The sequence below is a fragment of the Gymnoscopelus microlampas genome (assembly GCF_963454915.1).
Source record: "Gymnoscopelus microlampas genome assembly, chromosome: 6".
NCBI lineage: Eukaryota > Metazoa > Chordata > Actinopteri > Myctophiformes > Myctophidae > Gymnoscopelus > Gymnoscopelus microlampas.
This window is the reverse complement of record NC_139943.1, coordinates 16597307-16621153: the sequence shown is the minus strand read 5'-3', so window position 1 is coordinate 16621153 and position 23847 is coordinate 16597307. Positions and strand designations below refer to the sequence as shown.

The window sequence follows — 23847 nt, the reverse complement described above, 5'->3', positions numbered from 1 at the left end:
CAATCAGTGCAATGCGAACGAAAAGTGACATGTGTTCACAGTGCAATCAGTACAATAACCTTTCCCTAAACATGTAACTAAAAACACACGCACGCACGCACGCACGCACACACACACACACACACACACACACACACACACACACACACACACACACACACACACACACACACACACACACACACAGGCCCTCATTTATCAACGCAGCGTATAAACCGGCGTATATTTTTCCATATATTCGGCCGTACACCAACGTCGAAGGCACATTTATCAACGCATCCTACACAGCTGATACGAGCGTACACTTGGTCCCAGCGTTGATAAATGTCACGGCTGAATTTAAATAACACGCCCTTAAATATTCTCAAAACGCCCCGATTTTACGACATGAAAAGCCAATAAGAAACAGTTTCCCCCGCTGGCCTCGCCGCACACGCACACGCCTCTCTCTCTCGCTCTCTCGCTCTCTCTCACACACACGCACGCACGCACGCACGCACGCGCGCACACACACACACACACACACACACACACACACACACACACACACACACACACACACACACACACACACACACACACACACTGGGAGTCCGCGGCCAAATTCATATTATTTTGGGGGTCCTTGACATGAAAGAGTTTGAGAACCACTGGTATATAGATAGAGTTGAAGTGGTTACACTTAGCCTTTGCAGTAAGAGAGCTGAAGTTGTTTTAAGTTACAAGGCACTATTTATTGATAACTAACTGTTCAACTGCATTGAGCACGTCATGCTGCCTTTATATCTGTGACTGTTGCTATGACTGTATTGTTATATTGAGCACGGAACCTTCTGTGGATTCATGAGCATGAGATCATCTCGCGCTCATTAGATGGGAACATCGAGGTCACCAATATTGTTGTAACCCAAGTGATAATGAGGCAAACTAGGGAGAAAGTATTACAGTGCATATTAGGACTCAGCAGTGAATGACATCCTTACTTTCTGGTTCCTCGATCATATATTTCCGCTGGGAATTAAGCTGTGTGTGAGGCTTGGCTATAAACTATTTCTGTGGAAGTGTGGAGTGAATGATGGGATAAACGAGTGCAAGTAAATATAGCTGTATAGTGTATTAGTTATCATTGATGCTCTTAATCTCCACACTCCTCTGACAAAGTGTCAACACTTGGATGTAACTTATAGCATTGGCAGTGTGTTTCCCTGCTCATTTACATGTTGTTTGTTTAACCCATTTAGACCGGGAACGCATCTGTGTCATTTTAGGTTTCTTTGGCTATTCAAAAATAGCAGATATACAAGCTTGTAGCACGGCACAGAGTACCGCGCTATGAGCTTGTAGATCTGCTATTTTTGAAACATCGTGAAAATGTGTGCACATCTTTGAATATATATATATTTTAAGGCAAACATTTGTAACTCAAATCTTTGCTTCTGGATGGGTTGAATGCAGTGGTGTGTTCTACCGTCGGACGCTGTATACGCCGTACACAGTCCAGATTATTTTGGGAAGAAGCGTATACAGTCTAATAACCATTTCATCTATTGAAAACGCGAGAGCGTATACCCACGGCCACATACCCTCCGAAAAAACCTAGAACACAACACTGGTTGAATGGGTTAACTGCAGACACTTGCTGTACAAAACAGTGCCATTGTCCAGATAGGTCTACATGAAACTCTCTCTCTCTCTCTCTCTCTCTCTCTCTCTCTCTCTCTCTCTCTCTCTCTCTCTCTCTCTCTCTCTCTCTCTGAATAATCCCTTTTTTTCTTCTTTCAGGAATCTTAAAACTTAATGTTAATCTCTGTACTCTATCTCCCCCCCCCCTCTCTCTCTCTCTCTTTCAGAAACCTGTCTAAGAACCCCCTGCTGACCATGTTGTCCTGGCAGCTCTTCCAGCACCTGCAGCTTTTTGAACTGTGAGTTGAACTCTGTCTTTTAATTGGCTCCAGCAGCCTGTGCTTTCTGTTACCGCGCCAAATAGCAAGCTACGGCTAACATTGATTATGTGTGGCAGCCGGTTCCGTCCCCCCCCCGTCCCCCCCCCCAAAAAAAAACAAACAAACCTGTTTGGTCGCCCTGGCACATCGCCGCCAGGCAGAGACGATTGTGTCTCTGCCTCTGTGGCTCTTGTTTTGTAAATATTTGGATCAAACCCTGGGCCCTGGCAGAGCCAGAGTCATGCCCTGCTGCGACAAGCCGGTTCATGTTGGAACGGTTACGCTCCCCAACACCAGGGCTACGGTAATCATGATCTGACGATATAGGGCACTTGGTTCTCAAACTTTTTCATGTCAAGGACCCCCAAATTGACCCCCATTTGAAAAGATAAGCCAGGGACCCTGTTGAGGAGGTAGCCTCAGTAATCTAAAAGGACTGTATCTCTAAGCGCTGGCTGTTATGACCGCCGCGATATGCTCACAGGCCCGGGAGAAGTCCCTTAATCACCAAGTATTTCTGATGAATAGGCCTGCTATTTATCTAAGAATTATTGTGAATATTATGACTGTTTATTATTACTAATGATTATTGTCTCCGCCAGGCCGTAAGGCATGGCGAGAGAGTATGTTTTACCCTCCGTCCGTGTGTCCGTCCGTGTGTCCGTCCGTCCGTGTGTCCGTCCGTGTGTTACCACCAAATCTCCGGCACCGTTGGCCCGGTCGCTGCGAAACTGTGCACACACACTCCCTGGATGCCAATTCAGAACCTCTGCCTCAAATTTTTCACATGGGCCTGTTATAGCGCCACCAGGAGGCCGATTTGTGCAAAACCCATTTTTTCACATTATTCCTACAGTTCTCAACCAAACGTCATGCAAATCGGTACACAGTATCTCTATAGTCATGTGATCAACCCTGATCTGTCCGATTTCCCATATTCCATCCTTATTGGTTAAGGTTGCCATCCAAAGTTTGCAGGATTGGTCCGTTTTGAACAAACTGCCTCAAACCATGAACGCAACGTGCGATTTCCGTGAAATTTCACACGCACATTCCCACTAGGCCGAGGAAGAAATGCCACCCTTTTCACATTGGCCTGTTATAGCGCCACCAGCAGGTCTAATTTAGCAAAACACATTTTTGGAACAAAATGCTTCAAATCATTAATGCAGTGTCCGATTGCCGTGAACGACCTAAGAATAAATGGCACCCTTTTCACATTGGCCTATTATAGCGCCACCAGGAGGCCACAATAACGTATCTGACCTGGCGGAGACCTGTGCTCCGAGGAGCACTTTATCTAGTTGCTACTTATTATTACTATTGAGTATTACTATTTATTATTGCTTATTCAAACCGTCCGACTCGTCCCACCTGACTGTGGTGAATATTTATGGGTAGGATATGATGTCATGCAGTCGTAAGACTATGTCACCCTGGCGTTGTGTCCATATTCGGGACGACCGTCTCATCGTCATCGTCGTCTTGGTAACAGACCCCAATAAGAGAATGTTTTTCCGGCTCTCTAGCAGTGATTCTCAACCACTTTAATTTCAAGGCTACGGACCCCCATTTAATGGCATTTATACCTCTGGGACCCCAATTCATATTGTAAAATCAATGTTAATTTAACTCTGAGAGTGTCCAAATGGAACCAAATGGACCCGTGAGGGTCCATTTGGTTCCATTTGTACACTCTCAGAGTTACAGACCCATAAGGGTCCATTTGGTTCCTATCCATCATTTAGCTGAGGACCCCCTGGAACCCCCTCAAGTACCCCTGGGGGTCCCCGGACCCCACTTTGAGAACCAATGATATAGGGCACTTGGTTCGCTCACAGAAAGGTGTAGCTGTGTGTGTGTGTGTGTGTGTGTGTGTGTGTGTGTGTGTGTGTGTGTGTGTGTGTGTGTGTGTGTGTGTGTGTGTGTGTGTGTGTGTGTGTGTGTGTGTGTGTGTCAGTGTTGGAAAAAGTACTCAAATGTTTTACTTAAGTAAAAGTATCAATACTGCAATGTAGAAGAAGTACTCTGTTACAAGTAAGAGCCCGGAATTTAAAATTGACTTTGAGTACCAAAAGTAAAAGTACTAAAATGTTTGAAAATGGCAGGTATAAAATAGGGCTAAAGTGGTTAATGTATGTTTTATAATGTAATCATTTATATCTGCAAAGTAAACTAGATGATGATAGAGATGTAGAGGAGTAGAAGTAAAAGTATAGACAATTGGAAATACTCCAGTGAAGTAAAAATACCTCAAAATTGTACTTAAGTACAGTACTTAGTAAAGTAACTAGTAAATGTACTTAGTTACTTTACACCGCTGTGTGTGTGTGTGTGTGTGTGTGTGTGTGTGTGTGTGTGTGTGTGTGTGTGTGTGTGTGTGTGTGTGTGTGTGTGTGTGTGTGTGTGTGTGTGTGTGTGTGTGTGTGTGTGTGTGTGTGTGTGTGTGTGTGTGTGTGTGTGGGGCTGTGGCTGTGGCTGTGAGCTGGAGAGTGGCTGTTATTCCATCACTGCCCAAACGTGTCCTTGAACCCCTAACCCCTGCACACTATACCAGAGGTATACTGTAGCACTGCAGGTGGCCCTCTGCTTTCCCTATGAAAAACTGCCCAATATAAGTTACGGTATAGCCTGTATTGTCCCTCTCTCCAAACAGAGAGAGGTAATCGCACCAGTGTCCCAAGTTCCGATAAAGATGGCGGCAGTGTCCAAATAAAATAACTTTATTAACATTGTCAATACAAAAAAAACTGTAAGTGTCCTACCTACCTAATGCCAGAGTCAAAATGTCTCAATGGAAGTGTAGGTAGAACCACCTCCAACCATGGCATACGTATTAGTTATATTTTATTAGCATACTCTACCATACAGATTGGTTATAAAATAATGTTTTATTCATTAGAATGAGGCTTGGGTTGTGGCTTTAAATAAAATAAAGCATGAAATGAACTGGTTTGATTACAGGCACTAACACTTTTTGATGAGATATACAATTATCATCAAAAAGATTCAAAGGATGTGTTTGTGTTCAAAGGATGTTCTTTTATATGAAACAAGTCTCCCTATCATACAACTAAATTAAAGTAGATGGTTGTCTTTTTGTTCTCCAATGACCAATGACATGGAAACTTTGCTGATTTTACATTTCACAGATTCACAGAAAATGATTTGTTTATCTTCACGTAAACGTGGTGTCTTGTGGCTCGTGTGATGATAAAGTTTGGGAGATAGCATCACGTCTTTGGGAGATAACATCAAGTTTTAAAGAGTGCATTCCTTTATCCATCATCATTCATTTTGTACTGCTTTCACCATCCAAACCCTGGATCCCATAATCTGGGGTGAACTTCCACTGAAAATAGCTGAGCTTCACAGCTAGAAGGTCCTGGGTTCGATTCCAGGGGACGCTGTGGGCGCTGTGGGCGTGTTCTCTCCTCTGCGTCATCAGTGCCCATACCCTAGGTGGGTTTGGTGAAAGGGCCTTTCTGTGTGGAGTTTGCATGTTCTCCCGTGTCTCCTAGGGCATTGGTTCTCAAAGTGCGGTCCGAGGACCCCCAGGGGTACTTGAGGGGGTTCCAGGGGGTCCCCAGCTAAATGATGGACAGGGACCAAATGGACCCTATATGGGTCTGTAACTCTGAGAGTGTACAAATGGAACCAAATGAACGGGTCCATTTGGTTCCATTTGTACACTCTCAGAGTTAACATTGATTTTACAATATGAATTGGGGTCCCAGAGACATACATGCCATTAAATGGGGGTCCGGAGCCTAATGCATGTCAAACTGGGGGTCCTTGAAATTAAAATGGTTGAAATCACTGCTAGAGAGCCGTAAAAATATTCTCTTATGGGGGTCCCTGGCTTATCTTTTCAAATGGGGGTCCGCGGTCTAATAAGTGTCTATTTGGGGGTCCTTGGCACGAAAAAGTTTGAGAACCACTGTCCTAGGGTAGGTACCCTCACAAAAACATGCAGTAATCCTGGTCTCTATACTGTCTCCCCCTGGCCAGCCGGGGTGCCTGATGGAGGGGAAAGGAACTGGTTGGAATAACGTGTTCCTTCCACGTGCTACGTCCAACCAGGGAAACTCTCCCCTGTCAGGTGATAAGAAGGTCAGTTGGCTCTCATGCATTGAAGGAGGCATGAGCTCGGCCCTGGCCTCCTATAGGTTGGCAGAGGGAAGGTAGTGCCCAGGATTACATAGACAATTGGCACTGGGTGTAAAAAATGGGGTTACAAAATCGTGGGATGACAATTTAGGGGGAAAAAAATAGCTGAGCTTGTGGATCGGCTATTTTCTGCGAATATATTTAGTGTAGAGCAAAACCTCTGGGTTTAAGTGCTTAAGTTTTTCAGAAATGTTATATATCTGAAACACAAAAGTTGATGTGTGTGTTAAAAATGGATGAATAATTTCGCCGGCTATCTTTATAGTTTCCCTCCCTTGTTGCTGTTTTCCTCTGTTATACACTAGCAGTGACAAAACACTCAGGCATGGCCAGCTCCATTGCTGTCGAGTCGCTGCATGTTGAAGTGTTGATAAAACCACACTGCATGTATGAAAAGTGGTTTAAATAGCACTGGGAACTAAACAGCATACGGCAAGAATTTGTGTTTTTTTCTTTTTTTCCATGTATGTGACAGAGCAGGAATAGTGTGGAGAGAGAAGGGGCGTGAAAACCAGCTCAACTTTAATTTGTAGCGACACGTTTCGGGCATCACTTTGTTACTTAATGTCGCTGGCCTCCAGTGGTGGAAAAAGTACTCAAATGTTTTACTTACTAGTAAAATGATCATAACTGCACTGTAGAAGTACTCTGTCCGGAATTGAAAATGTACTTGAAGTAAGTACAACAGTATTGATATCAAAATATACTTACATACCAAAAGTAAAAGTACCAAGTGTTTGAAAATAGCCTACGTATGAAATAGGGCTAAAATGGTTAATGTATGTTTTATGATGTAATCATTTATATATGCAAAGTAACTAGTAACTAAAGTTTTCAAATAATTGAAGTAGTATAGACAATTGGAAATACTCCATTAAAGTAAAAGTACCTGAAAATTGCCATAAGTACAGTACTTGTAGTAAATGTACGTAGTTACTTTACACCACTGCTGGCCTCCGTCTAGAATGACTTGTAGCCTCTGCCACTTTGTTTCCACGAATGCAGCATTAGTGTGAAGTTCCCTCCCTTAAAACATGGCTGCTGTCCGTGGTGCTGAATCCTACATGTGCTACATAATAAGAGATCTCTGTAGGGGCTTCCTTAATCACAGCCAACTGGAAACAGGTGCTGTTCGGAGAAAAAGCAAAGAGAGTTTAACCACTTAAAGTTTAACCCTCTAGACTTAGTCAACTGGGCCTCTTTACCAAAAATAGCCAAGAAATACAAGCTCTGCCAAGCATGTAGATTCTGGCTAATTTTCTCCCCAGAATATGAAAGCTGGGGTGCAAGGGGTTAAGTTAATTTTCTCTGTGGAGAACATGTAGCTATAGGTAGATCAAGTGAACTTAAAAACAAAAGTACAAGTCACACACTCTTTTCTGTTGAAGAGATGTTAAAAAAGCCTTTATTATAACATGGCTTGACAAAGTTAAACATGCTACAGCTTTAACTCTTTAAGACCGGGAACGCATCTGTGTGTCATTTTTAGATTTCGTTGGGCTATTCAAAAATAGCAGATATACAAGCTCATAGCACGGCACCGAGTGCCGCGCTATGAGCTTGTAGATCTGCTATTTTTGAAAAATCATGAAAAGTTGCCATTGAATAGCCAAAGTTTTTGCTTCATTCCGATTGTACAGAGACAATGTATTGAGGTCTCCAGCTGGAATCAAACTGGGGATTTAGCATTTATGTGGTTGACACACTCTTTGTTGTGCATATTTCATTGTGTTGTACTTCCCTTGTGTCTTATCCCCTGAAAAAACACTTACCCACCACATCATACATGAAACATCACACATCAGCCCATCACTCTGTTATTTATCAATTCATCACATGACATTTTAATCAGCGGTGACTGAGACCTGAAGCCGATTCTACATGTCTCTTAAATCCCAACAGTTTTCTGAAAAACGTATGTTTCTATATCAGTGGTGCTCAATCTTTTTCATGTTAAGGACCCCCAAAATGATATGTATTTGCCCGCGGATCCCCATCAAAATATCTTGTTCCAGGGACCCCCAGAAGCAAAGATTTGAGTTAAAAATGTTCGCTTTAAAAATATATATATTCAAAGATTTGCACACATTTTCACTATTTTTCAAAATTAGCAGATCTACAAGCTCGTAGCGCGGCACTCGGTGCCGCGCTACGAGCTTGTAGATCTGCTATTTTTGAATAGCCCAAAGTGTAAAATAATGCTTTTTAGCTCAAATCTAAAAATGACACAGTTCCAGGTCTTAAGGGGTTAATAAGGTTTAAGTTGCAGTTAAATTCCTGTTGGGTATCAGAGGCATGGTATTTTTAGTGCTATTGTATTTATGCATAAAAGCATGTGTTCTGACACGGTATTTTAAGCTTTGAATGTGTCGGATGCTGTATAGCACTTACAGTGTATTTAAAGAAGAGTGCCGGGGTGCTGGGTGTTATTTCTGGCAGAGAGGTGCTACTGCAGTGCTGCCAGTCAACCCATGGGTGCTGGGGTTATTTAGAGCAGAGAGAGAGAGAGAGAGAGCAGTGTTGCCAGATTCTGTGAGAGAAACAAGCAACCAGGTCTAGGAAAACCAGCCCAAAAGAAGCGACTATGGGCCACATGAGCACTTTAACATACACATCAGCTATTTGAAAATAGCCGATCTACAAGCTCACAACGCGTCGCGATGCGACGCGTTGTGAGCTCGTAGATCGGCTATTTTCAAATAAAATCGTGCGGGGAAATTATAATAAGCAGATCTGGCAACCTAGAGAGAGAGAGGGAGGGAGGGAAGGAGGGAGGGAGACCCTTCACTTCTGTTGCTGTCTCCAAACATTCATTCATCCACCCTCTCCTCTATCCCTCAGACCCTTTCCTTTCCCCTCCTCTGTTCCTCAACCCTTACACTCTCCTCTTTTATCCCTCAAACAGTTTCTCTCATCTATAGTCGGCCCCCCACCACCACACTCTCTTAATTTAACTTTTAGCAGGAATAATATGCCAGCATGCATGTGTGAGAGAGAGGAGGGGGGGGGGGAGAGAGAGAGAGAGAGAGAGAGAGGTATACCAGAGGGTGTATTTTTAATCTTTTGGAAACAGGACAGCTCCTCAGAGAAGAATGTGTACTATTCTCTCTGGGTCAGAGATGGACATTTATACATGTACAAGCTCCTTACACCACACGCATCCTCACCGGTCATTAATATATGTATGCATAGTTATGCAGGAACACACACACGCACACACACACACACACACACACACACACACACACACACACACACACACACACACACACACACACACACACACACACACACACACACACACACACATACACACACACACACGCGTGCACACACACACTTTTCTCAAAGGGGAGAATCACCTCTCTCGTCTGTAGTGAACCTCCTTCAGATGCGCTGCAGAGGCTATAGAACGACAGGAGGAGAAGGAGGGAGGGAGAAGGGTAAAGCAAAGGATGATGAGAAGAATGGGTGGAGTGTACTGTACCTCCTACTGAGACAAACTATGATAGGAAAGGAGAGGAGCAGGATGGGGAGGAAGGGGATGGTGACAGTGGCAGGAGAGAGGAGATTGGCGTGAGCTGTGCAGTGAACAATGAAGGCAATGTGGCAGGTTTGGTATTTTGGGAAGCCCGTTGCATCAAACAGGTAACAGGTCGATAACAGGGTATGACTAAGCATCAGACGTTTGACATTACGGGACTCGCCTTGCATGTCTATGAGGACATGATGATTTACAATTCTCTTAACCCATTAAGGCCTGATTCTACAAATGTCTTCTTAAATCCTAACAGTTTTCTGAAACACTTATGTTGCTATGGTGGTTCTCAAACCTTTTTCATGTCAAGGACCCCCAAAATGATATGTATTTGGCCACGGATCCCCATCTCAAAACATTTTAGTTCCCCCAGAAGCAAAGATTTGAGTTAAAGATGTTCGCTTGAAAAAATATATTTATTCAAAGATTTGCACACATTTTCAAATTTTTTTTCAAAAATAGCAGATCTATATATCTGCTATTTTTGAATAGCCAAAGAAATCTAAAAATGACATGCGTTCCAGGTCTTAATGGGTTAACAATGAAAAGAGCCCGCACAGCTTTACTCTGAAATATTTTACTAAACACTGCATGCGACTAGGGTAACTACGGCCATTTTTAACTGTTACTCTTTGTGTCCAGCTCCAGCGACCGACTGGATGTGCGCAACTTTCACTTTTGAATGATTTACGATTCTCTGCCTATCGGTGTGCAACTTGCCGGTGAATTGGCATAAGCGGACTTGGCACCGCTTGGCACGGCCACTCGTTCACAACTCGAGGCCCTCATATTGTCACTAATAGTGACCACAGTGTTAGTGTGTGCTGTAAGGGGTGTGGCATTTGAAAAATCAGCCGCACACTGCGATTTTGGGATCAATGATGACCAGGATTTGTGGCGTCCATTGCCGTGCGTGTTTGGATCAGGTTTATCATAGGGAGGGGTTTGCTCGTCCATTGCTATTTTCATCACTGTTAATGTGTTTTTTCCATGACACTGTGGAAATGATCAAAACTCTTTTGCACTGAGCGCAGCATACTGCTATCCTAGCGTCCATATTCTGGGCTTTTCATAATAGTCGAACATTCTTTCACTGAAAATAGCCGTTATTGTGGGGAAAGCTTTCACTAAAAATAGCCGCGTTGTGAGTCCATCGGCTATCTTACGCGAAAGCTTTCCCCACAATAACACAAAACAGAAAAGACACTTGTATTGAGCCCTGAGGGACTCCGGTTACCCATATGCGGTTTAAGTGGATGAAGGTAATGAGAAGCAATCTCACTGATTATACTCGGCCGACTCCAACCCACGCAGGTCTCGGGTCTCCTGCCCTTCTCAAGTACAGAAAATACAAAAAAACGCCTGTTGCCACACCCCACTTGCCATGGCATTGACTGCGATACATGCCGGTCTGTCTGTTTCCCCAAAATAGCACCCAGAGAAGTATGTCTATCTTTGCACTTTTCTTTTTCTCCTTCTTCCAGTTAAATGAGCACTGAGGATTTGCCTGTGCCATGTCACAGAGCAGAGCAGCTTAAAGCAGCCCTTGTGTGCCGCAGAACTAGTTAGCCTGGCCTCTATTTCAGCTCCTTCACCTATTTTTGAGGCAGGTTAATGCAGTTTTGAGGCACAGTGATGCAAAATGCCACCAGTCGCACAATTCCTCAAAAAAAATTGACACATTCTTTCATAAGCTAATGCCAGCTGCCAACTACAAGGGTGGCGACATTGTAGCATTGTGGGGCTCACTGTGGCATTTCGGCATTGAAAATGTCTTCATCAAAAGGTTAAGACACGATGTCTTGAACGTTTAAAAGGACTATCTTTCAGGAGAGGCAGCGAGGGTTTGATCCGGAGCCAACGAATGCATAGAGAAGAGGAAATAGAGTTGTAATGAGAAGGAATGGATTACTGCAGGAAGAATGGAAGAGAGAAAATAGGTTTTTGGTCCAGCGTAGTAGAGTGACATTGACTTGACTTTTCCAGTCGTGTGTTATGTGGCGGAATGACTTCTATTCTAATCAGTCGGGAGACGAATGGAATAGATTTGATGACACGGTGGAATTCTTATCAGTTAGAGATTACTGTAACTATAGTTAACTTAATCATCTTAAAACACTGTAGTAAGTTTGGACTAAAGGCGTGACAAAAATCTTTCCATCTCCGAAATATTACTTTTTTGTCATTTTGACACTTGTCAAGGTTGTGCAAAGAAGTCTAAATCACATTGTTTCGACACCTCTATGTCTATGAATAGTATCAGTATCATCCATAGCAACGACATGAGAAGCCCAGCATTGTAAAAGGTGACATAAGACATTAATTTGACACAATATGGATTGTTCTTTTTCACAGTGATTACAACCGTATGTATATACAGTATATAATGTTTATAGCATCGTCGCGCTAATTAATTGGTTTAATCCATTAGCCACTTAAGGCCTTCAGACATTAAGTCGTACGACAGATAGCGACGATAGACGATCTACAAGCTCAACAACGCTTCGTGATGTGTTGAGAGAACTTGTCCTGGGTGGCTCTATGCACAGCAGCCATTATTGGAAGGAAATTGGGCCTCGTCTTACTTCCTTCACAGGTGTTACCAATGACACTAATGAAGGCTCTGTTCCATTAAGTGTAGCACAGTGGTTCTCAAACCTTTTAATTGCCCCCATAACTCTGAGAGTGTACAAATGGAACCAAATGGACCCTTACGGGTCCATTTGGTTCCATTTGTACACTCTCAGAGTTACACACCCGCAAGGGGCCATTTGGAACCCCCTCAAGTGTTTCCAGTGGGCCAACATGCACACTATCAGCACCCTGACTCTGTTTGACCAGAGTGGAACAGAGCCTTAATTACTATCATTGATAACACCTGTGACGGAAGTAAGCAGAGGCCCAATTTCTTTCCAATATGGCATGCTGTGCATAGAGCCTACTGCACAGACCATCTTAACAGTACAGTACATATGATTGATGTTCAGTGGCAGCGGTGGCCTAGTGGTTAGAGGGGCGGCCTTGATACCGGAAGGTCCCTAGTTCGATTCCCCAATTCATCAATCATGAATCACCGCTGAATAGCCCTTGAGCAAGGCTTCCATGCAGGGTCCGGCTGGAAACAAGCTTCGTGCTTAGTCCGACACCCTGGGTAAACAACAAACTTTGATTATGGACAGAGGAATTACAGCACCACTGAATGCCTCGCTAGTGGTCATGACCTTGGATGGGCAACCTGGCAGTCTGTAAATAGACGTGTGTGTGTGTGTGTGTGTGTGTGTGTGTGTGTGTGTGTGTGTGTGTGTGTGTGTGTGTGTGTGTGTGTGTGTGTGTGTGTGTGTGTGTGTGTGTGTGTGTGTGTGTGTGTGTGTGTGTGTGTGTGTGTGTGTGTGTGTGTGTGTGGATCAGGGGAGGTGCAAAGCACTGAACTACACAACAGGATACACACATGCAGATGTGGATCAGTTCAGACTGCATGCCCCCACCTGCTGGAATGTGCCAATTCTAGCTAAATTAGCTTACTCAGAGAGAGAGACGCTGCATTGTTTGTGTGTGTGTGTGTGTGTGTGTGTGGGTGGCGTTGAACGTATGGCTGTATAGCGTGAAGACGGCCATTCAGAGTCCCTCAGGGTGATATCATTGTTGACAATGGAGAGATTTTCCATTTAAATGAAGCCATGCCTCGTGGTGCAACACAATGCAATATCCGTAGGGGATACGGGCTCCTTATTTTGTGTGTGTGTGTGTGTGTGTGTGTGTGTGTGTGTGTGTGTGTGTGTGTGTGTGTGTGTGTGTGTGTGTGTTTGTGTGCTTTATCCCCCGAGGATCACAGCGTGCTGTATGGTTAGCCATTCAAAACATCTCTGCATGCTTTCAGCGCAGAGGCGATTGAATGGGTTTTTATTATAGAGGGTCACAACAGGACCAATAGTCTCTCTATAGTGAGGGCTATCAGGTTTACACAGAGAGAGAGAGAGAGAGAGAGAGAGAGAGAGAGAGAGAGAGAGAGGGAGGGAGAGAGAGAGCATGATGGGATGATGATGGGACACAGTTTTCATCTTTGCAGATACACTGCGACCACCCAGAGGGTTTGTGTTGAGATGATGGTACTGTAGGTATATCACCACATCAGCCTCATGGCCAGGGATTTGAATGGGGTAGATTTGAGCCTTTGTTTTTTACAAATGTGTAGAGATGTGTTCATGCAGAGATAAACACAGGTCTGCATGTCTAACACCATGACAAACAAAACAAAAATGTACAAATAAAAACTATTTAAATACGGGATTATATTTTTGCAAACTGCTAAATAAAAAATGGACAGAAATGGAATGTACTTCTATATATTAACCCATTAAGACCTGGAACGGATCTACTGTATGTCATTTTTAGATTTGAGCTAAAAAGCATTATTTTACACTTTGGCTATTCAAAAATTGCAGATATACAAGCTCATAGCACGGCACCGAGTGCCGCGCTATGAGCTTGTAGATCTGCTATTTTTGAAAAATCCTGAAAATGTGTGCAAATCTTTGAATATATATTATTTTAAAGCGATTTTTTTTTAACTCAAATCCTAGGGGTCCCTGGAACAAAATATTTTTAGATGGGGGTCCGCGGCCAAATTCATATAGTTTTGGGGGTCCTTGACATGAAAAAGTTTGAGAACCACTGATATAGAAACATACGTTTTTCAGAAAACTGATTTTTTTTATTTACAGTAGAAGACATTTTGTAGAATCGGCTTCAGGTCTTAATGGGTTAAGTGACTTTTAAGTGACTTTCTGTGTGTGCTGTATATGACAAAGAACGAAAGAAAACAAAGAAAGAAAGAACGGACTAATGTACTAATACTGAGGTATTAGTTTTGTACTAAAGTATTAGGTTGTACTGAGGTATTAGTTTTGAGGTATTAGGTTGAGAAGGTATCAGGTTTGTACTGATATAGGTATAATGTTTGAGGCATTAGGATTGCACTGAGGTTTAGGCGTTTATTGAGTTATTTGTCGTTTGATTTCCTTCACTGGGAAAAAAACCCCAGAGTATATGTGTTGTAAGGGTGCTTCACTCATCACACCAGAATGGAGTCAACCTCCCAGCAGGGCAGGAGATATGGAGAGAGAGCGCTGGTATTGGCATTCGGGTCGATAAAATGACACTTGTCTAGTTGTCTTGGCGTAGATGATGGTATCAGTCATTAAATCAGACAGGCATGAGCTGAGATAATGGTTTCTTTTTCTAGGTCGCAGCCTTCGCAGGAATTCAGCCAGGAGGCGTAGCAACAAAAAAAGTAATCCGGGCGATACAATAACCTTTAAGTGTTACCTACACAAATCAAAGGGAGCCATTCTACAGATCGTATACGGCGAGCATATAATGCAATAAGGCCCACAACCGAGATAGATTTAAAACGAGGACCAAGCCGACACACATCATCTTGATGTTAGGATGCCGTCCGTTAGAACTGTCACGATATTAAATAAGCCACTATAATGTATGAGGAGGGAGAACAGGTTTAACCCATTAAGACCGGGAACGCATCTGTGTAACCACTTTGACCATTATTTTATACTTTGGCTATTAAAAAAATATCAGATCTACAAGCTCGTAGCGCGGCGCTACGAGCTTGTAGATCTGCTATTTTTTTTAAATCTTGAAAATGTGTGCAAATCTTTGAATATATATATTTTGAAAGCGAACATTTTATCTCAAATCTTTGCTTTTGGGGGTCCCTGGAGCAACATATTTTGAGATAGGGGTCCGCGGCCAAATACGTATCATTTTGGGGGGTCCTTGACATGAAAAAGTTTGAGCACCACTGATATAGTTTTTCAGAAAACTGTTGGGATTTGGAAGACAATTAGCGAAGAATCGCCCTCAGGTCTTAAAGGGTTAAACCAAAAGACAAGAACCGTAGCATCCCCCCTTCTGTACTTCTCTCCTAAACAAAAGTGTGTAATTATTAATAAGAAAGTTCAAAGGGCTTTTTGTCTCTACCTTCCTCTTTTACTGGTTCACGTTATAGTCCCCTTCCCTATATGTCCCCTGGTGTGGTTTAGTTAAATGAAGATAAACTCTGTTCAGTAAGTGTATGTGGCAAGTACCTCTCTTTGCCCTCATTTAGTATGCCTGGATCTATGAGAATAGCAACGTGGCATGTTTCCCCCACAATCCCATTCAACATAATCAATACTTATACTGTAATAGCGATACCCCAGCATCTCTCTGAGTGGCTAATTTTTGCACCGTAGGGACAATCAAGGCATAGCGCTAGTTAAACCGCTTGCCTGATCAGATCATTCATGGCAGATAAAGCGCCATCAAGGCCACCTGTATGGCTGTACTACATCATGGGATGAAGCCTCAAACATGCAGTTACATTATTGATTACTTTACTGTATGTGGTGCACATGTTAACCCATTGAGACCTGGAACGCATCTGTGTCATTTTTTGATTTGAGCTAAAAAAAAAAGCATTATTTTACACTTTGGGCTATTCAAAAATAGCAGATATACAAGCTCGAGTGCCGCGCTATGTGCTTGTAGATCTGCTATTTTTGAAAAATCGTGAAAATGTGTGCACATTTTGAATATAATATCAAAATGTTTACACATTTTCTCAATTTTTCAAATATATTCTTTTAAAGCGAACATTTTTTACTCAAATCTTTGCTTCTGGGGGTCCCTGGAACAACATATTTTGAGATGGGGGGGTTGGCGGCCAAGTACATATCATTTTGGGGGTCCTTGACATGAAAAGGTTTGAGCACCACTCAAACTTTGAGCATTTTTTGAGCATGGAAACATACTTTTTTTACAGAAAACTGTTGGGATTCAGAAGACATTTGTAGAATGGGCTTCAGATCTTAATGGATTAAGGGCCTTACAGGATCTCTGTTGTGAATAAACCATCATACTGTACCATGGAAGCTGCTCAATAGGTGTTCCCTGCACCACGTGACGACCAGAGAAACACGTTCATATGGATGTGTGGAGTCTCTTGGCGAAGGTCAGCCTGTGCTTTTCAAGCTCCTCACCCCACCATCTCATCTGAGAGTGACAATGTTGGGCGCAAAATGTCACTCGCTTTTCCGCACTCCGTGTAAACCATACGATAGCATGGCACACACACACACACACACACACACACACACACACAGTATATCATGGAAGCTGTTATCTAATGTGCCTTAGAGCGCCATAGTGTATCATATACAATTCAAGTAGTGTGTATAGACGTCCTTAGAACTGCCACTGTGAATAGACCCTGGTTGAATGGCTGCGGCGAGATGACGGTGCCATGAATGCAACATGTCATGACAGCCTGCCACACACGGGCTGAGATGAAACGAAAACAACTTGCATGCTGGGAGATTGAGATTGGATCGGAGCGTCGCACGTTGTCGAGACACAGCCACACACTGTCAACTCTTTGCAAACATGAAGCTGATGTTTGATGTGAACAACGAGACATATGAGACATATACTTTGTCTTGGATGGCTACATGCAGTGGTGGAAAAAGTACTCAAATGTTTTACTTAAGTAAAAGTATCAATACTGCAATGTAGACTTACTCTGTTAGAAGTAGAAGTCCAGAATTCTAAATTTACTTGAGTAAAAGTACAAAAGTATTGGTATCCAAATGTACTTAAAGTACCAAAAGTACAAGTACTAAAATGTTTGAAAATAGCAGATCTACAAGCTCCCAACGCGTCGCGATGCGACGCGTTGTGAGCTTGTAGATCGGCTATTTTCAAATAGCCTATGTATAAAATAGGGCTTAAGTGGTTAATGCATGTTTTATAATGCCATAATGTATATCTGCAAAGTAACTAGTAACTAAAGTTTTCAAATGATTGTAGTGGAGTAAAAGTACAATATTTGCCTCTGAGATGTAGTGGAGTAGAAGTAAAAGTACTGAAAATGGGAAATACTAAAACATCCTCAAAATTGTACTTAAGTACAGTACTTGAGTAAATGTACTTAGTTACTTTACACCACTGGCTACATGTGTATGAAATAGACCTTTGTATTGGCGGGAATCTGTCTATACAATACTCATCACAATACAGGGGTCACTATTTGATATTGCGATATTGCAAGCAAGGCAAGGCAATTTCATTTTGTATGTAATTTGAGGAAAACTGTCATAGCCGTATGCATACAGTATAATATCTTCTCCTATAGGCTATTCACGGAAGCCTTCATTCTCTGCTGCACTGACAGGCCCCGTCCGTACCTTTGCAAATGAAATTGTCAATACAAAGTATTGACTAAAGCCAAATTAGAGTGTTCTTGGATCTTCTTGGAAATCCTTACGCTTGCCAAGAAGATCTACAAGCTTAAAGCCTGTTCTATACTTTAACGTACGACTGTCACTGTGCCACGTACGCGCTGAACATAGCAAATCGACAAGCTCACACAACGCGTCGCTGATGCGGCATCAGTCGTGATCTGCCAATTTTGTAGCTTGTGGTTCTGCTATGTTTTGGTGTGTGACACCATCATACACGACAAGAGCATAAATGAAGCATAATCCAATCCAATCCACTTTATTTATCCCATTAAGACCCGGAACGCATCTGTGTCATTATTTGATTTGAGCTAAAAAAGCAGTATTTTACACTTTGGCTATTTTTGAAAAATCAAGAAAATGTGTGCAAATGAATATATTTATATTATTTTCAAGCGAACATTTTTAACTCAAATCTTTGCTTCTGGGGGTCCCTGGAACAAAATATTTTGAGATGGGGGTCGGCGGCCAAATACATATCATTTTGACATGAAAAGGTTTGAGAACCACTGATATAGAAACATACGTTTTTCAGTGCTGTACACTCTGTAACAAAATACAAAAAAAGCATAAGAACACGTTGTGTCACAAGTTAACACATTATCTTATAGATCTGTTGATCTGTAGCTGGCTGATCTGATCAGTATACATGTTGTGTGGTGATACGATGAGTCATTTGGGTCGGGAATTTGTTTAATTGCCAGCTCATCATTTGTATGTATCACCTATTGCAGGAGTCTTCAACAGGGGGTCCTCAGAGTTACTACAGGGGGGCCGCCAAATCTTTGTGTGATATGATATTTATTTTTACATTAACCGCTTGAACCCTAGCATCCCTTCTCTTAGGAGAACTTTAGCCAAAAATAGCAGAGGTGTTGTGACCAAGTAAAAAAAAAAAAAAAAAATCTGCAACACAGTTTTATACAATATAGAGGGGGGGTCCCTGCTTCATGTCTTTCTCAGCTAGGGGGTCCTTGCGCTGAAAAACGTTGAAGACCGCTGACCTGCTGTAAGGCTTCATCTCCACCATGCTTCTCTTCCTTCTCATTTTCCGCATTTTCTGTCTTCTTTGCATTATATTACCCTCTTTACTACACCCCCACTCAATCCATCACCCTCCCTCTTCATATCTTATGCATTTTCTCTCCCCTCCCCTCCCCTCTCCGGTTATTTCATGGACATGCTTCCTCTTCTGCTCTTCTCTTTTTTTGTTCCCTCACCTTTCTTTTTTTCCCCCCTTGCTCCCTATTCCTCTTTCCTCCTCCCCTCCCCGCTCCCCACACCTCCAACCTCATCATATATCTCCTCTACATTATGGCCTTCCAACCTAAGTTCAATTTCCTTTCATTTACTCGGCTGATGGAGTTAGCCCGGCGAGCCCCGCTCAAATTATTACCCATCTCACTTTTATGAGACAGTCTTGGTTACGTTATGGGCGCGTTGGGAAGCGGTTATTAGATCTCAATATGCTCCAATATAGTTGCTGTCCCACAGAAGCCTTGTATCTCCAATTTCAGGACTTTTATTTAAGCCATTTAGACCTGGGACGCATCTGTGTCATTTTGAGCTAAAAAAGCATTATTTTACACTTTGGCTATTAAAAAATAGCAGATATACAAGCTCATAGCGCGGCACCGAGTGCCACGCTATGAGCTTGTAGATCTGCTATTTTTGAAAAATCGAGAAAATGCGTGCAAATTAATATATTTATATTCTTTTAAAGCGAACATTTGTAACTCCAATCTTTGCTTCTGGGGGTCCCTGGAACAAAATATTTTGAGATGGGGGTCCGCCGTCAAATATATATAATTGTGGGGGTCCTTGACAGGAAAAAAGTTTGAGAACCACTGATATAGAAACATGTTTTTCAGAAAACTGTTAGGATTTAGAAGACATTAGTAAGAATCGGCCTCAAATGGGTTAATTGACATTTTCTCCCATGTGTAGAAATGCCTTCCGTGACATTGAGGCAGAGAACAAGCCATTGGTATTGCTTTGTGAAATGTCAAATGTATCAGTTTTCTTGAAAAAGTGTATCTATGACCTCAACCTGAGAAAAGCAACATGTTTTTCACTTGTAACACATACATTATTTATTACTGTAGCATTATTATTATGATTATTTGTGTCTCTCAAGAACAGATTCTGCTCTGCGAATCTGTCGGTAGCCGTGTTGACAACCCGTGCGCATTGGTTACAAGTGGGCGTGCTATCAGATCAGGAAGCAGGCCGCGCTTTACCCAATCAAATGTAGTGGGCGGGATTTACGTGTGTGCCGTTCCTTCCCCGCTAGAAACAAACTCATTTAACAATAGCGTCCTCGAAGCCGACAAGACCACGGAAAGTTAGTAACATTTTAAATTGCTCTTTCATCATAGAAACAAGTGGGCTTATAACCAAAACGATCCATGTCCTTTGGGAGAATTGGTGTTAGTGTTCCGTGGAGAAATATTGTTAGTGGGAATGAAAACATAGTCGCACCACCGGAAGTGAAAGGCTGAAGGCAGACCAAAAACCCCGGTTTCCTTGTGCACGGGTGTTTCGCTGAGCTCCTCCCAGAGCCAAGTGAATAAGTAAAAAACAGCAGAGGGCGCTGTTTTTCCTTTTCATTTGGCGATGGGTTCCCAGATTGGTGTCTGGGTTGCTCAGTCGGTAGAGCTCTCGGTTTTGGAGCACGAGGTCATGTGTTCGATCCCGGGTACCGCCGACTCAGCGTAGGAGTAGCGTGGTTTTGTCGTGCGGTAAGTACTGGGACAAAACCTTTTCAGATGGGGTCCGCGGCCAAATGTACATATCAATTTGGGGGTCCTTGACATGAAAAAGTTTGAGAACCACTGGTCTACAATAAGCCTCTCCCGACCTACTTATTATTATTATTATTATTTTGCAATGTCAGATTATGGATGACATGGTGTTTATGATTATACGTTTGCTACCTTATGTAATCAGACATAATCTGTGTCTGTTTGCTATGACAAAAATAATGATGCCAGTTACTAAGCTCTCTGATTCTGTGTATTTATCCGTGTCGGGGTATAGTTAGTATAATGGCTGTCTACTGTGTTCACTGTATAATGAAATACCCAGCAGGACCCCCTGGTGTTTCTGGTTCTCTCTGTCCTATACTACTGCTAACTGTACTGGCTTGGAGTCTAAAGGTGTAATGAGGCCCTGGCTGCACAGCCACAGAATGACAAGGACACAAAGCCAGTGCAGTTAGCTAAAGTGGTGGGAACCCAGCAGAACCCAGCAGCAGTATACACTGGTTGACTCTGACACCAGAGCGCAGGGCTGCAGCCGCTGTACTGTTACTGTATAAGAGATGGCAGTGGTGGAATGTAACCAAGTACATGTACTCAAGTACTGTACTTTTTTTGTACAATTTTGAGGTATTTGTACTTGAGTATTTCTAATTTCCAATACTTTTGCTTCCACTCCACTACATCTCAGGCAAATAGTGTACTTTTACTCCACTACATTTATTTTTAAAATTTAGTTACTAGTTACTTTGTAGACGTCGCCGAGGTCACGTTTTTATAAGCCCAGGGTGCCAATGACGTCGCCGACGTCATGAAAAAACAACAACTGGGCACTCAGAGCCAAACTGCCAGAAATAAGTCAGGCACTGAATGAGTTAACCACTTCAGCCCTATATACATTTCGGCCATTTGAAAATAGCAGATCTACAAGCTCACTATGCGTCGCATCGCGACGCATTGTGAGCTTGTAGATCTGCTATTTTCAAAAGATTTTCATACATTTGATAACTTGAAATGGGGACATTCTATATAATGAGTACTTTAATTTTGGTACTATAAGTACATTTCGATGCCAATACTTTTGTACTTTTACCCAAGTACATTTTTGAATTCCGGACTTTTACTAGTAACAGAGCATTTCTATATTGCAGTATTGATGATAAAAAATGTGAGTACTTTTTTTCCACCACTGAGAGATGGTTTGTGATTCTCCAGGTGAGATCCATTTTTTCGCTCTGCCTTTTAATACGTTTTCTGTTCATTGGAAATAAGCGATGGAATAATAAATCATTATGGAAATGATAATAATAATAATTAGTTGCAGCCATATAGTCTACTCTAGAGGTTTAGCGGTTCTGTTTTTGCTCTCTCTCTCTCTCTCACACACGCACATACACACACACATACACACACACACACACACACCGCTATACATTGTGTTTTGTATCCGTCTATCTGCCCCGGTGCTCTTGATGAAAGAGCGAGGCTATCAGCATTGCATTAATGAGACAGAAAGGGTTATCTTCGCTACTCATTTACATCCCGCTTTTCCTGGCCAGGTGCTAGATGAGGGACTTAATTAAGTAGGTATCAGGGGAGCCTAAGAATACATTTGCCCGTTGTTACAGTCAGATAAACTAAATCACACTTTCTAAACACGCGGTGTTAGGTGGGGTCACACACTAGAATCGCACAATAATCTTTAAACGGGGTCTGGGTGCGACAGAACTTTAACACTCTTGTTAAAGCCAACCCAGGGGACTTGCCTTGAAGAAACCTTGTGCAAATGTACTGGATTTGAAGTTAAAGCACTTGAACCACCCTGCCTAGTCTTTCTGCCTTTTAGTCTTAGCTTAGTGTTTTTTCTCCCTTGCTCGATTTTTTGCCTTTTAACTTTCTCTCTTATTTTGTTTTTTTGTAAAGCAACTTTGGGTACTAAGAACAATGCTGCATACATTTGATTTATATTATTATTATTATTATTATTATTATTATTATTAGAGAAACTTCAGTTGCAACTGTACTCGGACCACTTTCGTCTGTCTACACCAGGGGTCTTCAACAGGGGGTCCTCAGAGTTACTACAGGGGTTCCGCCAAATCTTTGTGTGATATATATATATATTTTTTTTTACCTTAACCACTTGAACCCTAGCATCCCTTTTCTGAGGAGAACTTTAGCCAAAAATAGCCGATCTACAAGCTCACAACGCCTCGCGCTGCGAGGCGTTGTGAGCTTGTAGATCGGCTATTTTTGGTAAAGAGGTATAGGTGTAGAGGGGAAAAGGGCAGACCAAGTAAACAAAAAAAGTTGAATCTGAAACACAATTTCATACAATATAGAGGGGGTCCCTGCTTCATCTCTGTCTCAGCTAGGGGGTCCTTGGCCTGAAACGGTTGACGGTCTACACCAAATGTCCTCATCCAAAAGAAATGCCAATCTACAACGCTTAAAACGTGTTTTGAGCTCTTATACTTTCAGCTGCTATTTTTGGAGAATGTTCCCCCCAGAATAGGCATGCTGGGGTTCAAGTGGTTACATTTACTTAATTTTAATGAATCCAAGTGGGCTGTGGATTACAATGTAGGACAATACAATACTAGTCCAATACCATAGCGTATTGTACTGTCGCAGGCTATACTATACCATTCCATGCTATACTGTAGCATGCAATACTATACTGTACTATACTATACAGTATGACTAACATACCATACCAAATGTAATTTAAATGGAAATGCACTGTACTGTACGTAACGTACCACACCACACAGTACCATAGCACAGTGATTCTAAAACCTTTTAATTTCAAGGACCCCCATAATAGGCTCTATTCACAGCAGCCATATTATGAAGACATTCACAGGTGTTACCAATGATACTAATGAAGGCTCTGTTCCATTCTGGTCAAGCAGAGTCAGGGTGCTGATATTGTGCATGTTGGCTCACTAGAAACACTCTGCTACACCAGTGGGTCTACAGTTGGTCCAGGGACCCTCATGGGCTTCCAAATGGCCCCCAGGTGTGTAACTCTCAGAGTTATGGGGGTCGTGGAAACCACTGTGCTACCCTAAATGGAACAGAGCCTTCATTAGTATCATTGGTAACACCTGTGAAGGAAGTGATAATATGGCTGCTGTGCA

General features: G+C 42.4%; 1 protein-coding gene across 1 annotated transcript in view; it reads left to right on the top strand.

Annotated features, from left to right (window-relative positions):
• Positions 1–23847, top strand: part of ntrk3a (neurotrophic tyrosine kinase, receptor, type 3a) — a gene marked incomplete at both ends in the record, with an annotated part of 270533 nt that overhangs the window by 103089 nt on the left and 143597 nt on the right. Inside the window, one exon of the mRNA XM_084059451.1 lies at positions 1851–1922. Within this exon, the coding sequence (XP_083915577.1) occupies positions 1851–1922 (72 nt within the window). The remainder of the gene's footprint in view (positions 1–1850; positions 1923–23847) is intronic.